At 35.6% G+C, this 12,170-nt stretch overlaps 1 protein-coding gene across 6 annotated transcripts in view; it reads left to right on the top strand.

Annotated features, from left to right (window-relative positions):
* The window catches only part of TBC1D5 (TBC1 domain family member 5), a 319,489-nt gene that overhangs the window by 191,375 nt on the left and 115,944 nt on the right, over positions 1-12,170 (top strand). For all 6 annotated transcript variants that reach the window (XM_030478214.1, XM_030478248.2, XM_030478230.2 and 3 more), the window contains one exon: positions 4,593-4,765. In XM_030478214.1, the coding sequence (XP_030334074.1) occupies positions 4,593-4,765 (173 nt within the window). The remainder of the gene's footprint in view (positions 1-4,592; positions 4,766-12,170) is intronic.

Genomic DNA, 12,170 nt, shown 5'->3' with positions numbered 1-12,170 from the left:
GTATGTAGAAGGCTCCAGCAGAACATAGCCATATTACAGGTATTGACCAGACTTTCAGTGTATTATATCTTAAAAGAGTTATCCTCCAAACTTGGTTCCAGCTTGATTCACTTCAGGGTTTTTCACATAGACGATGGGGTGAATATCTATAGTTAACAAAAAAATTAGTAAGAATTTGGTTGGGTTTGGATGTTCACATGTGTGCACCAAAACCTGTATTTGCATACTGTAATTAGGGAGTACTAGTTTGAGAGGTGGTTTTGCCTGTCTGTTGAAGAAAAAGATGTTCACCCAAGATACACATAAAGGCTTCTATTTTCTTTAAATGTTTAAGTGTATTCGTGTATATATTTTGTTAGACACGGAGCATTGGCATCTTGGCCTAAGCTATCTACAGGTAAAAATTATTATTTGGGTTTGGGTTTTTACATAATTCTCAGTAACTAAGGATAAAGCATATGAGACACGAATTTTATGAACTTACTACATAGTCATTTTTATTCCAACAGCAAAGCTGTGAGACATGTTTCTCTGAATGTAGCGCTTCAGAATTCAGTGTGTTCAAATGTATTTGTTCCAATTCTTGTGGCAGAAGTGGTACAGTCTGAGGTGGAATTTTGCTCTGGGAAATAACTGCTTACAGATTTGCAGTACTTCGGTAGAAGGTGAAAGTTTATATTGCCCTTTCCAGTCCTTTTGTGGCATAAAAAATTAACAATGCAAAGCACATGGATTAATATCTAGTTGTTTGTTCTTGTTCTTTGCAAACATGTATAATCTTTAATAATCCTTTCTTGTACATATGCCTTTTACAATCATGACTTTGAGGGTTAGCTACATAATAAAGTCTGAATCTTCACGAAGGAAGCAATGAAATCATGTGCTCTGAGAGACATGTTACATTTTATAGCCTCTAACAGTTGGTTCCATTACTCCCAATTGCCATTAGAGGAGCTTCTCCAGCTACTCCATTCCCTAGCGGTTAATGAGAGAAATCTGTCCACGGTTTATATGTGTACTGTGTCCTAGCCTCTCTTTACTGCTGTAGCATTTGTTTCCTAAATGCATGAATATATAAATTGTATTAGTATCGACTGCCAGCCATTCCAGTTCATGTTGTGGTAGGTAATGTTTTGTGGCACAATTTGATGACTCTGTTTGTAATACTCGATCTAAATTTTTCATCTGCATTTCACTGCTATCCATATTTAAATTGTTCTTAGAGGTGAATCTGATGCTGTCCTGTAAACAGAATAGCGCATTTCTGAGACATCCCACTTTTTGTCTTTTTATTGTTAACCGCATCCATTTGGGATTGATCATTTATATTTCGTGTTAGCAGTAGATGACTAAACGCATGCACTCAATTTTTTTTTTTTCCAAGACTTAGAAGCTCACAAAAATAAAACAGGTGTTTCGCCTCATGTGGCAACTTAATATATAGTGAGAATGGGCAGGGGCACAGTATCAGGTTGTCCACTTGGCTTCTGTGCTTTAGGCACAGGCACTGCGAGTCATTTCTAGTTAAATATTTTGGCGGCTTGGTTGTGTCAGTTTATTTGAGCATCTTTCTGTTTGGGCTGTTTCTTTCACACCAGCTGATGTGATTTTTTGGAGCAATTTCAGCTGACTAAATGTATTATCTATCATTTTCTCAACCAAATTGTGTGAGAGGAGACAACAGGCATATCATATGCACTCTAGTCATCCTCTAAGCTTCTTGGTGGAGCGCACCAAATCAGGAGGCATGGACAGTGATGGCTTTGATTACTGACTGCAGCTGCTGTCCCCACAGATTATGACATGCTTTGAAGATTTCTGTTAATGGGTTAATTTCTGAGATGCTGATGAACTGCATTTTGATGGATACCATTTACTTATCTTTTAAAAATGGCAGTCCAGTATATATTATTTGATGCACTTAGCCATGTTGATAGTCAGTCGGTCTGACAGTCAGCAATGTGTCAGTGCTGCATTATGCCAAGGTGCACAAATGCTTGCAAGTGATAAATAACTCCAGTTCTGGCACTCCTCTGTAAGAGGAAGCTTGCATTAGTTTTGATATTCAGAATCTTTTGACGCTTGAGCTAGTGTTTAAAAGTCTGCGTTCTAATTTTGTAAAGATGGCTTTAAACCCACAGACAACTAATGATGTAAAGGCGAATTTGAGTTAAGTAGCTAGTCTTCTCATATTACAAATAAGTAGATGATAGACATTACAAGCAGATAGATTCTGATGTTGAGATTTCTATATGAGAATCTGTGCCTATAGAGAAAAGCTTAAAATAGAGATCTTTTGAGTCATCAGAGTTATGAGTGCATACAGTGGTTAAGCTGAAGTTAAAAGTCTGCTTGAATAAACCAGAATAAAGTTCATATCCCGTATGTGTACCAACTGATAGAACATGCACAGTCTATGACTATGTATTGTTACAGACTTTTATTATTAGTTTCAAGGATAAATTGATATGTTTATGCAAATAATTACTGTAGACTGGCATTTAATGTTAAGGCAATGCTATCATATCATACTTCGAGTGTTTTTCTGTATAGATGAGGAGATTAGTGGATACCCTTTTTCACTACTCTGCATTCTAGCATGTGACCAAGGAAATAATGAAATGGGTCTGAAACAGCAATAGGAAATAGGCATGCAATGGAGGAGCAAAAACGAGGGTAAAAAGAAAGCTGTCCAATTTGGTAATGAAGAAGTTAATAATTAATAGAATAATTTAAAAAGGAGAAACACCCTTTCTCAACATACCTGCAGCTATGAAGAACTTTTAGTATTTAAGTACGTAACAACATTTCTTATTAGCCCCTAAGATGCTAGACGTTTTATTTTAAATTTCTGTTTGATAGAACAGAAAAGATTTTGAATGAGAGGACACCATTTCAGTGAGTTTCATTTGACAGTCTGAGAGAGCTTTTGTCAAGCAATTTGCTAGGGCATCTTAAATGAATATGTCTTGGTACCACAACAGCATGGCAAAACCATTGCACTGGAATAGACAGATCAGTCCCTTTGCTGCAATTGCCATAGCAAAGCAACAGTTAGGCAGATTTTAAGATACAATTTATAATCAATCACATCCTTAAATAGAGTCATTTTACCTGAAATAGCTGCTCAGCATCATACCATATTTTCTATGATACAGAAATGGAATAACTAAGAAAAAAATATTTCAAGCAAAGGAGATCAATATCAAAAATAAGCTTTTTGGTAGAAATTACTAAATGTGCACTGCCCACTTAAATGTTAAACCGTGTTGTAAGTGATTGTGAAATATGGGTACTTCTCATCTTTCCTCTTAGAATGCTAATACAGAAAGAATGGTATTGAAGAGGGATTATAACTGTAGGAAACAACCTTGAGGATAGTTTCTACAACAAAAAAAACCAACCAACCTTTTTTTGTTATTGAATGTTAAAAATAATGTGCTTTTCACTGTATTGAACCAAGTGATTTTGTCTTTCAAGAGTTTAAACTGTAATGAAGTCTTCTGAAATTCTTAACCCGTTGACCTTGATAATGCTTCTCTATCAATAAACTTAGCAAAAGTGTAGAAAAACAATAACTATTTTTTAAAGTGAAGCTTTCAGGTCAGATAGCCATGATGACAGATTGCAACAAAATCATTGCAAAATCTTACTGTTTCAATTTTCCATCTTTTATAACTTTAACATTGTTCCTGACAGTTTAATTCTCTATTTCCCTTTCCCCAATCTTTCTCTTGATAGGTTTGACTTGCTCCCTTTTTATTTCTAATCCTCCTTTTCAAGTTTCCTATTCAGTGCGGTTCATTACATCCTGAATTCCTTTCTAGCATTCTGTCTCTTTTTCAGTAATGCTTCACTCTTTTGCAAAAAAAAAAAAAAAAAAAAAAAAAAAAAAAACCAAAAAAAAAAAAAACAAAGCAATATCAGGTTCAAGGATGCTAATACTCCAGTATTTTTCTTTCTCTGTTTTCATTTGGTATATGTCATATTCTAGATCACGACATAATTTGCACACAATCTTTAGGTCCAACCATCTACCTTCTAATCCTTGGGTTGATCTCAATGTTCTATTTTGGTTTTGTTTTATAAGTTTTCTAATGCATTATCAAAGTTGTTTAGATTTTGAGGTACAGCCAACAGATTATCCTGAGCAAGGGAAGTCTGTTTAGAAAGCTTCATTTGAAAATAAGTTATTTCCTATTTGGTATGCAATTTATTGTCCTCTGAGGGCATATATTCTCTACTAAGTTACCATTCATCTGCTTTGCTCTGGACTGGCTCAGACTGCTGATATTAAAGCTAAAATAAAGCTGTCAACACTTTGTCAGAGCATGAAAAGTAAAGCATGCGCATAAAAATTGATGTGCAGAATGAGAGGATGAACCTTGGCACACCTGGGAAGGGGAATCCCACAATACCTTCCACAGAAGTGGATATTTGAGATTCCCCTTTTGCTGGAAAAGAAACGAGTTATTAATATGTTTATTTGGAAGCCAATGATGACAACAAAAGAAATCTCCTGTAGACAATCCCTTTTAGACAATAAGACTTCATGGGATGTTCTCTATTTTTCTCATTTTCTTTGTTGGCAGGAGAAAGATGTGATGATTACACCTACACCATTTGCAAGGCCACAGGACTTAGGCCCATCTATTGCTATCGTAGCAAAAGTAAACCAAATTCAGGATCATCTTCTGAAGAAACATGATATTGAGCTATATATGCATCTGAACCGACTGGAAATTGCTCCACAGATTTATGGACTGTAAGTGTTTGCAAAGCATTATTTAATTTAATTCCTTCTCTTTTTACTTCATTATATTGGGACTTTCTTTTCCTTAAATTTAGGAATAGAGGAATGGGGCTAAAAAGAGGTACTACTTCTCTCTTAGAACTTACTCACTTTGCAGCATTACAGTAAATGACACCCCACTGTTTTATTAGTGACAGTGGCATTCCCAGTGCAGATAAAGTCCATTCAGATACACATGCGCCCTTGCCTGTGGCAAGAGGGTTGGAATTATATGATCTTTAAGGTCCCTTCCAACCCATACCACTCTATGATTCTATAAAATAGGAGAACTTGGCAGACTCCCAGTGCAGTGATGCAATACTTAATCGAGTACCTATTCTACCTGTGGTTTTCCTATAAGAAGAAATGGGATAATAGGACACAAAGAAGGGGGGAAGGGGAAAATTAGTAGCACTGAATGGTTCCTTTATTTAATTTTATCACCAGTTCAGTATCAGTGAACTTTCTTTTACTGCAAGAATGGGGTTTTGAATACTGGTGATAACAAGTATGATGGGGCATGTTAAAAGTTAAGCGGTGTCTGTATGCTGAGTCAGCCCAGGTAGTCCTTGCATTAAGCTGGCTCAGGTCTGTTCGGCTGGTTGTGTATTTTGTGCCCCTTTTCCAGGGGGGCTTATTGGGATAGGTGCAACTTTGGATGTGGCCTTGTCTGCATATTTGCTCAGCATTGCATCCGGACCAGTCATGGCTGCAGTGGTCAGTCTCAGTCAGCACAGAGCATGCAACTTGGGTGAACCAAGAGTAATTGTGAATTGACTGTGGTTTTAAGGAAGAAATTTGCCTTCTTCGTCTGGAATTCTAGACATTTGATTCATTTTAATCATTCCTTAAAGAAGTGGCAAGCCATATGTGCACTTGCAGTGACAGAAAAATGACACTTTTTTTTTTTTTTTACTTTTTGCAATGATTTAAAATAAGATTGGCTTTGCCTTAAATGGGAAAAAAAAAAACCCAGTTTCATTTATAGGTGTGAATTTCCAAATGTAATTGTGAATTACATTTAACAGCTCAATAGAAAATGTAGAGCAGGAGGGAAAAGGTGACTGTATGAATGTCAGGCCATAACTGCAATACTTAACATTAAAGTCTAATTTGATGTTACAGTAAAATGTAAAAATACTGTGACATAGTATACCCTCAAGAGTAGAGTTGAACTGAGGCTAAATAGTAGTTTATAAATAGTATATATTATTAGAAAGATAAATGTGATTTTACAAAACTTATTTAAATAGTTTTGATAGCAGTGTGTTACAGGGAGAGAAAAAATAAGCCAAGTAAACTCAAGGTATTAGAAGTATGAAGAAGACAGATTGTCCTATTACAATATTTTTTTTGCATAGTGTAGAGTTGTGTATTTTCTTGGTATCTTCACTAGAGTGTAAGAGGAAGGCAGAATCTCTAATAATCTTCAGGGGTCGTAATGAATAAGCAGGGGTAGTAATGAATAATTAGGCAGTGTAAATATCAAGGAAAACAAAAAGACTTCCTTTTTCTTTGAAGGCTTACAAAAACACACAGAAAATAAGATAAAGCTCAGAAATTTGCAAACAGGTATTTTGAGGCAAAAATAATTTGTACTGTAGGTATTCACTTCAGTGTGAAATTTTGCCTTTCAGTAAGAGAAATAATTGAAAAAAATATACTTTAGCTCAAAACATGACATTATAATAACAGAAGAACGGTGCAGTCTGGTGTGGCATAAATAGAACTGAATCTGAATAAAGAAATTTACAGTTAAGAGAATGAATTATGAGAGAGAGCTTCAGGCTGACTATCACAAAAACCTTACTATCAGGGAGCTGTTAGACTGTAAAATAATATATCAAATTAACAAAGGAAAAACCCTCAGAATATTTTAAAGACAGGCTTTGAAACACTCTCAGAAATGGGTAGTATCATAGAGAATGAATCTGCATTGGCAGAAGAGGAAAGTAGGTTGCCTGTGAGGTCATATCATTCTCTGACTTCTGATTTAATATAGAGGACAGGAGGAAAAGAAAGGGAAAGGAACATGACTGTGTTGTATTATTCTCACCTTTAATGATGTCTGAACTTTTCAGAATAGTAATTTCCAGTAGTGACCCAGCTGACAGTCTCAGATGCTGGATCTTTTCCTGTGTTTAACATTTCTTGAACTAGAAACAGCATTTCTTAAACATAATAGGTTATTAATAATTGCTAAACCTAACCCAACTGCAGAATTCATGTGAGCTTTTTGTTGAAGTTTATTGTTTTACTGAAGTTTGTTGGATTTGCCAACATAAATATTCATCTGTCAGCCTTGATACCACTCATAAAATATACAGATGGTAGAAGGAAGACTGGGAACTTCCCTCAAAAGATAGTATGGCCTTCCTGGTGAAAAGTATGAATGTGTAAGGCTTGTATTTAGTGGCAGTCTCCCCTAACGTGAACAAGTTATACACTTACTTAAAAATATACTATTTTAAACTTTGCATCCTTCTATAAGCTTCTGGAGCAAAGTAGAAACAATTCTTACTTAGTCTTTGTATTTTCATAGAGTTGATTTCAACCTTTGATGTTTACAAATAGCCCTTTTAATTTTCAAACATGAGGAAGACTTGTGCTGCTGGAACTTCAGGTACCCAAGTCTGTTGTACATTTCCATGTGCAGAAGCTGTCATTTAAAATAAAATGTGGTCACAAACTTCTTGAAATTGTGATTACCTGCAAGTTGAATAGGCATTTCAGTACATACAGTATCACTCATTAATTTCAGTTGCTGTCCCGTAGTGCAAAGGTTGTATGCTGGTTTTGTGAAAAGTATACTCATTATAGTTTTTATCATATCCATGAGAAAAATCTTTTTCTTCATCAGTTAGTCCTCTGCAAACTGTGGAATCATTAGCCTCAGCCTGGTATGCCAGGCTGCATGCTGGGAGGTGCTGCCAGTTTAGAAGAAAACTTTTCTCCATGTAGTTTACATTTGGTGAAGCTTCAGCTCAAGGCACTGGATTTCTTTATATTCTGGACGGCATCAGTGACCAGACCTCATGTTACCTGGCTATCTCATTTTGTTGCTGATAAGAAAGAAGACTCTGTTAGGTACAACAAGGTATACTGGGGTCCTGGCTATGTCATACTTCTGTGCTCTGGACATTCAAGCTGGTGTCATATACAGTATCAGCCTTAGCACAAGAATTTCTGTAGATGAAAATTTTGTTAGACCACACATTCATTCACTTGCAGTCAGTCGCTGCGTATCCCTGTGATAATTATTCAACTGCTATTAATATCAGCCAAAATGGAACCAGCAATACAGCAAGTGCCATTCTTCGGTCTTATTTGCCATGTTTCTAGCTTGTTTTTAGATCCCAAGATAATGTTTTGCAGAATAACATTGTTTCACATTCCTGATAGCACTGCAAATTGCATACAGTCTAACCAAACTATAATAATTATCTAATCATATCTAATTTTGTACTTTGTAAAGTAAAGCACAAGAATGGTTTGAAAATAAAATAGAATTGATTACATTAACAGTTCAGTGACATGCTTCCTGATAATAAACTTTTCTCTAAATAAAAGCAAAAAAATGCTAAGATTGAACAAAAAGATTGGATACTCTGGAGGCTTGACAGATTGAATATTCAGTTTAATTGTAAAATCAGATGAGTTAACAGTGATTAATGTCCTAGATTAAGTGGTATTCTAGTGTTAATTTCTTTGACCTTACATCTAACTCATGTTAAAGTACAAAATAATTATTGCAAAATTAAACATTCTGCAGTTTCTGTGGTGGCCAGTGTTTGCTATGGCAGATTAAGCAGGTTGTGCTCTTGGCTTGACAAAGGTTTGAGGAAAGGCTTCAGTTACCTGTATTTTAGGACATTTTTCTTCCATTTATACTAATTTGTAGCAGAGGACTTCTTTTACATTTCACTGGAAAGATGAATCAATTCAAAAGTCCCAAATAATATCATTATTACTCCTTTATTTTATGTACTGAGGGTTTCAAAGTAAATTTTATTGCATCAAATGAAATTCATATAGAACTGCATGCAATAAGTACAGCGAGATCATGTAAATATAAATGATATGGTTGTATAGAAATAATGCACACAAAGATAATGATAAGGCATAAGAGTAAAAAGCTTTATTTAAGAACAGAAATTAACTGTTGGCATAAACTCACTAGCTTCTGCATCATAACACTGATGGCAGTATTATACTGGTTAAGCAAACTCTTTCTAAGCACATATCCAACAGACAATAAAGCACATGCAGAAGTGAGCATAAATATTTCATGATAGCTTAATCTCAGTAGAAAAAGGGCCTTCTTAGAACATTCAGTGCCGATGACTTTGTCTCCTGCTGCCACTCTGCTTTATGATGATCAATCAGATAGACATGCTGCCTACTGCAGTTTGAGATGCAGTTTCAGCCCTTTAGGCTGATACCACAACTATACTTCAGGAAGAAGCCTATCTCATGAAGCAAAGGAAAAAAGGAAAAAGAAAAGAAATAGAAGGATGCAAACTAAGTTACAGGGTAACTTGGCATGAGTGTAGATTCAAAGATAGCAGTAGAAAGGTTACATTACAGCAAAGTCAACAGCAGATGTGCTGCTCCGCTATTACTATTCTTAGTTGCCTTGCTATTAGCACTGCTGTGGGGCATCCACCTGTTTTAGTTAATCTCCCATGCCATTACAGTATCAGGCAGTATTCTTTTCCATAACCATATTGGTCTCTGGAGGGTAAATTTAAAGGATTTTTACCTGGGCACTAATGGAACATAAATCATATTCATTGTATCCAGAAAAAAAAAAAAAAAGAATAAAATAATCCCACTCATTATCAGAATAAGAAATTCTTCATGATCTCCAGAAAAAGTAGATTAAAGATCAGTCTTGCTAAAGAGAACTTTACAGATCATCCAGGATGTCTGGATTTATTTTGGATTCTCACACTTCACCAAAAAAATTAGAGATATAATGTATGGCATGGTCCAATCAATTACAGTTCCTCTGTAGTTTTCAATCCAGTCTCATCAATTAATTGAACAGCAATTACAATGAAAGAAACTTTGAGCTACTGTGCATACAGTAGGGGAACCTACTGGCCTTTCTATTAAAATAAATTACAATCTAGCAATGGCTAAGACTAAGCAAATACAAAGTCTTTTTGAACAAAGTAATACTTCTCATTTGAGTATCCAGGACCAAATTAATCCTGAATTTAGTAACTGGTATTAATGTTTGTTGATTTCCAGTAATTATTTTCTGTTCAACTTAAACAAAGCATTACATATAAAGCAGATTTTAATGGGATATATATCCTAGCTTGTCTGTCAGTAGATGGCTTAGTAAGGATTTAATGCCATATAAACAGGCCTTTTTAAGAAGGGTTACCATCCACTGTTGGTCCCACAAATTAAGAAGAGATACAGTCTACTGGATTTTTAGATAAAGCTTTTGGGGGCTGATTCAGACACTTGAAGACTTTACTATTAATTCTGTTCTGCAGAGTAAAGAAGTATTGTAAGAAGAAACCTGTAAGTTCAAAGTTAGGGGAAAGAAGAAAACACATCTGAAGCTAACTTACAAAGCTGCAATATATTTTGATGGAGAGAGGTATTGTCTCACCTACTGTCGATGTACCAGCTGTATTGTGATGGTCTACTAATTAAAAGGATTTGCTCTGTGTAAATAAATGTGGACAGTTCTTGAAGCATGGGGGTAGATACTGTGCTAGCAGGCAGTAAGCAAATCCCACTTAATGCTAGAAGCTGCTTTTCTTCTGTTTTGAAGTGAGGCTACTCACCCTTTTGTGTTTATAAATGATACGCATCTGTTGCTCATTGTTGAGTTTCTGCAAAAGGCTTTCTGGTTTGTTGATTGTGAAAATGTGTATTTTATTTTGTGCTGCTTCTTGTTGTGTAGTAGGTTGAAAATTACAGTATGATGACCTTTCAATTCTATCTTTTTTTCCAACTGTGACAAATAGTATTTTAGTCTTACCTTAGACTTAAGATTTTAACATATACATCATGTAAAAGACCACTCTATAAGCAGAATGAAGGATTGGTTGAGGTGTCAAAAGTGTTCATCAGAGTTTTACTCTCCTGCCGCATAATTATGTGCTGAGATGATAATGAGTAGTACTGGATGGCTGTGAGGATGGAATGCAGATTTGTCATTATGTTGCTCCTTGATGCAGGTGATGTGCTTCCCATATGAAGTACAGGGAATTATCTGGGAAAGAAACAAGCAGACAGCTTCTGGTTTTGCTTTTGCCACATACCCTTAAAAAAAACCCCACATATGGTGGCATTAAACATGAGTAGACTTCGAGACCAGTGGATTTGAATAGAATAAATATCTTCTGAAACCTGTGATAAATTGAGTAGGAATATATAGAGGTGTTTGGAAGGGTGTCTTTGTTGTTTGGTTTTTTTTTTTTCTTTTACTTTCGTAGTCAATAGCTATTGACTGTAAAAGCTGAACAATGAGTGGAGAAGTTCTACTCCAGTAAGGAATTTAAGGTGCCGTGTATCAAGCATTTACTTCTTTGTTTTCTTTATACTTCAGTCGCATCAGCTGTTCAGGTTAACCAGTACTGTTTAATTTAGTGCATCATTTTGTTTCTTTCAATGACACAGAACTTAGTCTAGAAAACTCATGTTGGAAATTGGTACAGAAAAGGCACTAAGTCAGTCAAGTAACTGTTGCAGAAGGCAATTATCTCAGCATATGCCCAAAAAATGAAACTGTGCTAGCATGCCCATGTTAACGTGATGTTCAGAGGCAAAATACAGAACTTCAGACTTAACCACTTGGTAGGAACCAAAGCATTTCCCATAGAATCCAGGCCTGTGGATAATTTATGTTTTGGTTAATCAGTGCTTCATCCTCACTGCTTAATCTTACCTGGTCTGTCTAAATCAAGTTAGTATGGGAATGCATACATATGTTAATGGCATGCCCTTTATTTTCCTGTGAAGACATACCTTTAAAGCGATAATAAAGTAAGAGAACCATGTACACCATCCAGCAGGGAAAGATCGTCCTGTCATCAGTCCTTAAAAGACTAATACAGCAGGTCACCCTGAAAATCACCTTGGTTCTTTTGCATCATCTTGATGCACAAGAAGAAGAGCTGCACAAAGAGGAGCCTCTGCTACAATACAAAAAGGATACTCAACAAGAGCAGTGGCATGGTAAACACAATTTAGTGCCTAAATTGTAAAATTTAAAGGTTACACTGTCATCTTTAAACACAACTGGGATCAAATGGGTAGTGCAGTTAGGAGAATTTTGTTTGAAATCTTTAAACAAATGAGCATGAAATATTTAAATATACAATGTAGGCCTGTTGGTAACACAGGAGTTAGA

The sequence above is a fragment of the Strigops habroptila genome, chromosome 1 (assembly GCF_004027225.2).
Source record: "Strigops habroptila isolate Jane chromosome 1, bStrHab1.2.pri, whole genome shotgun sequence".
Lineage (NCBI taxonomy): Eukaryota > Metazoa > Chordata > Aves > Psittaciformes > Psittacidae > Strigops > Strigops habroptila.
The sequence above is the reverse complement of the archived record's forward strand: the minus strand, read 5'-3'. Positions and strand labels throughout refer to the sequence as shown.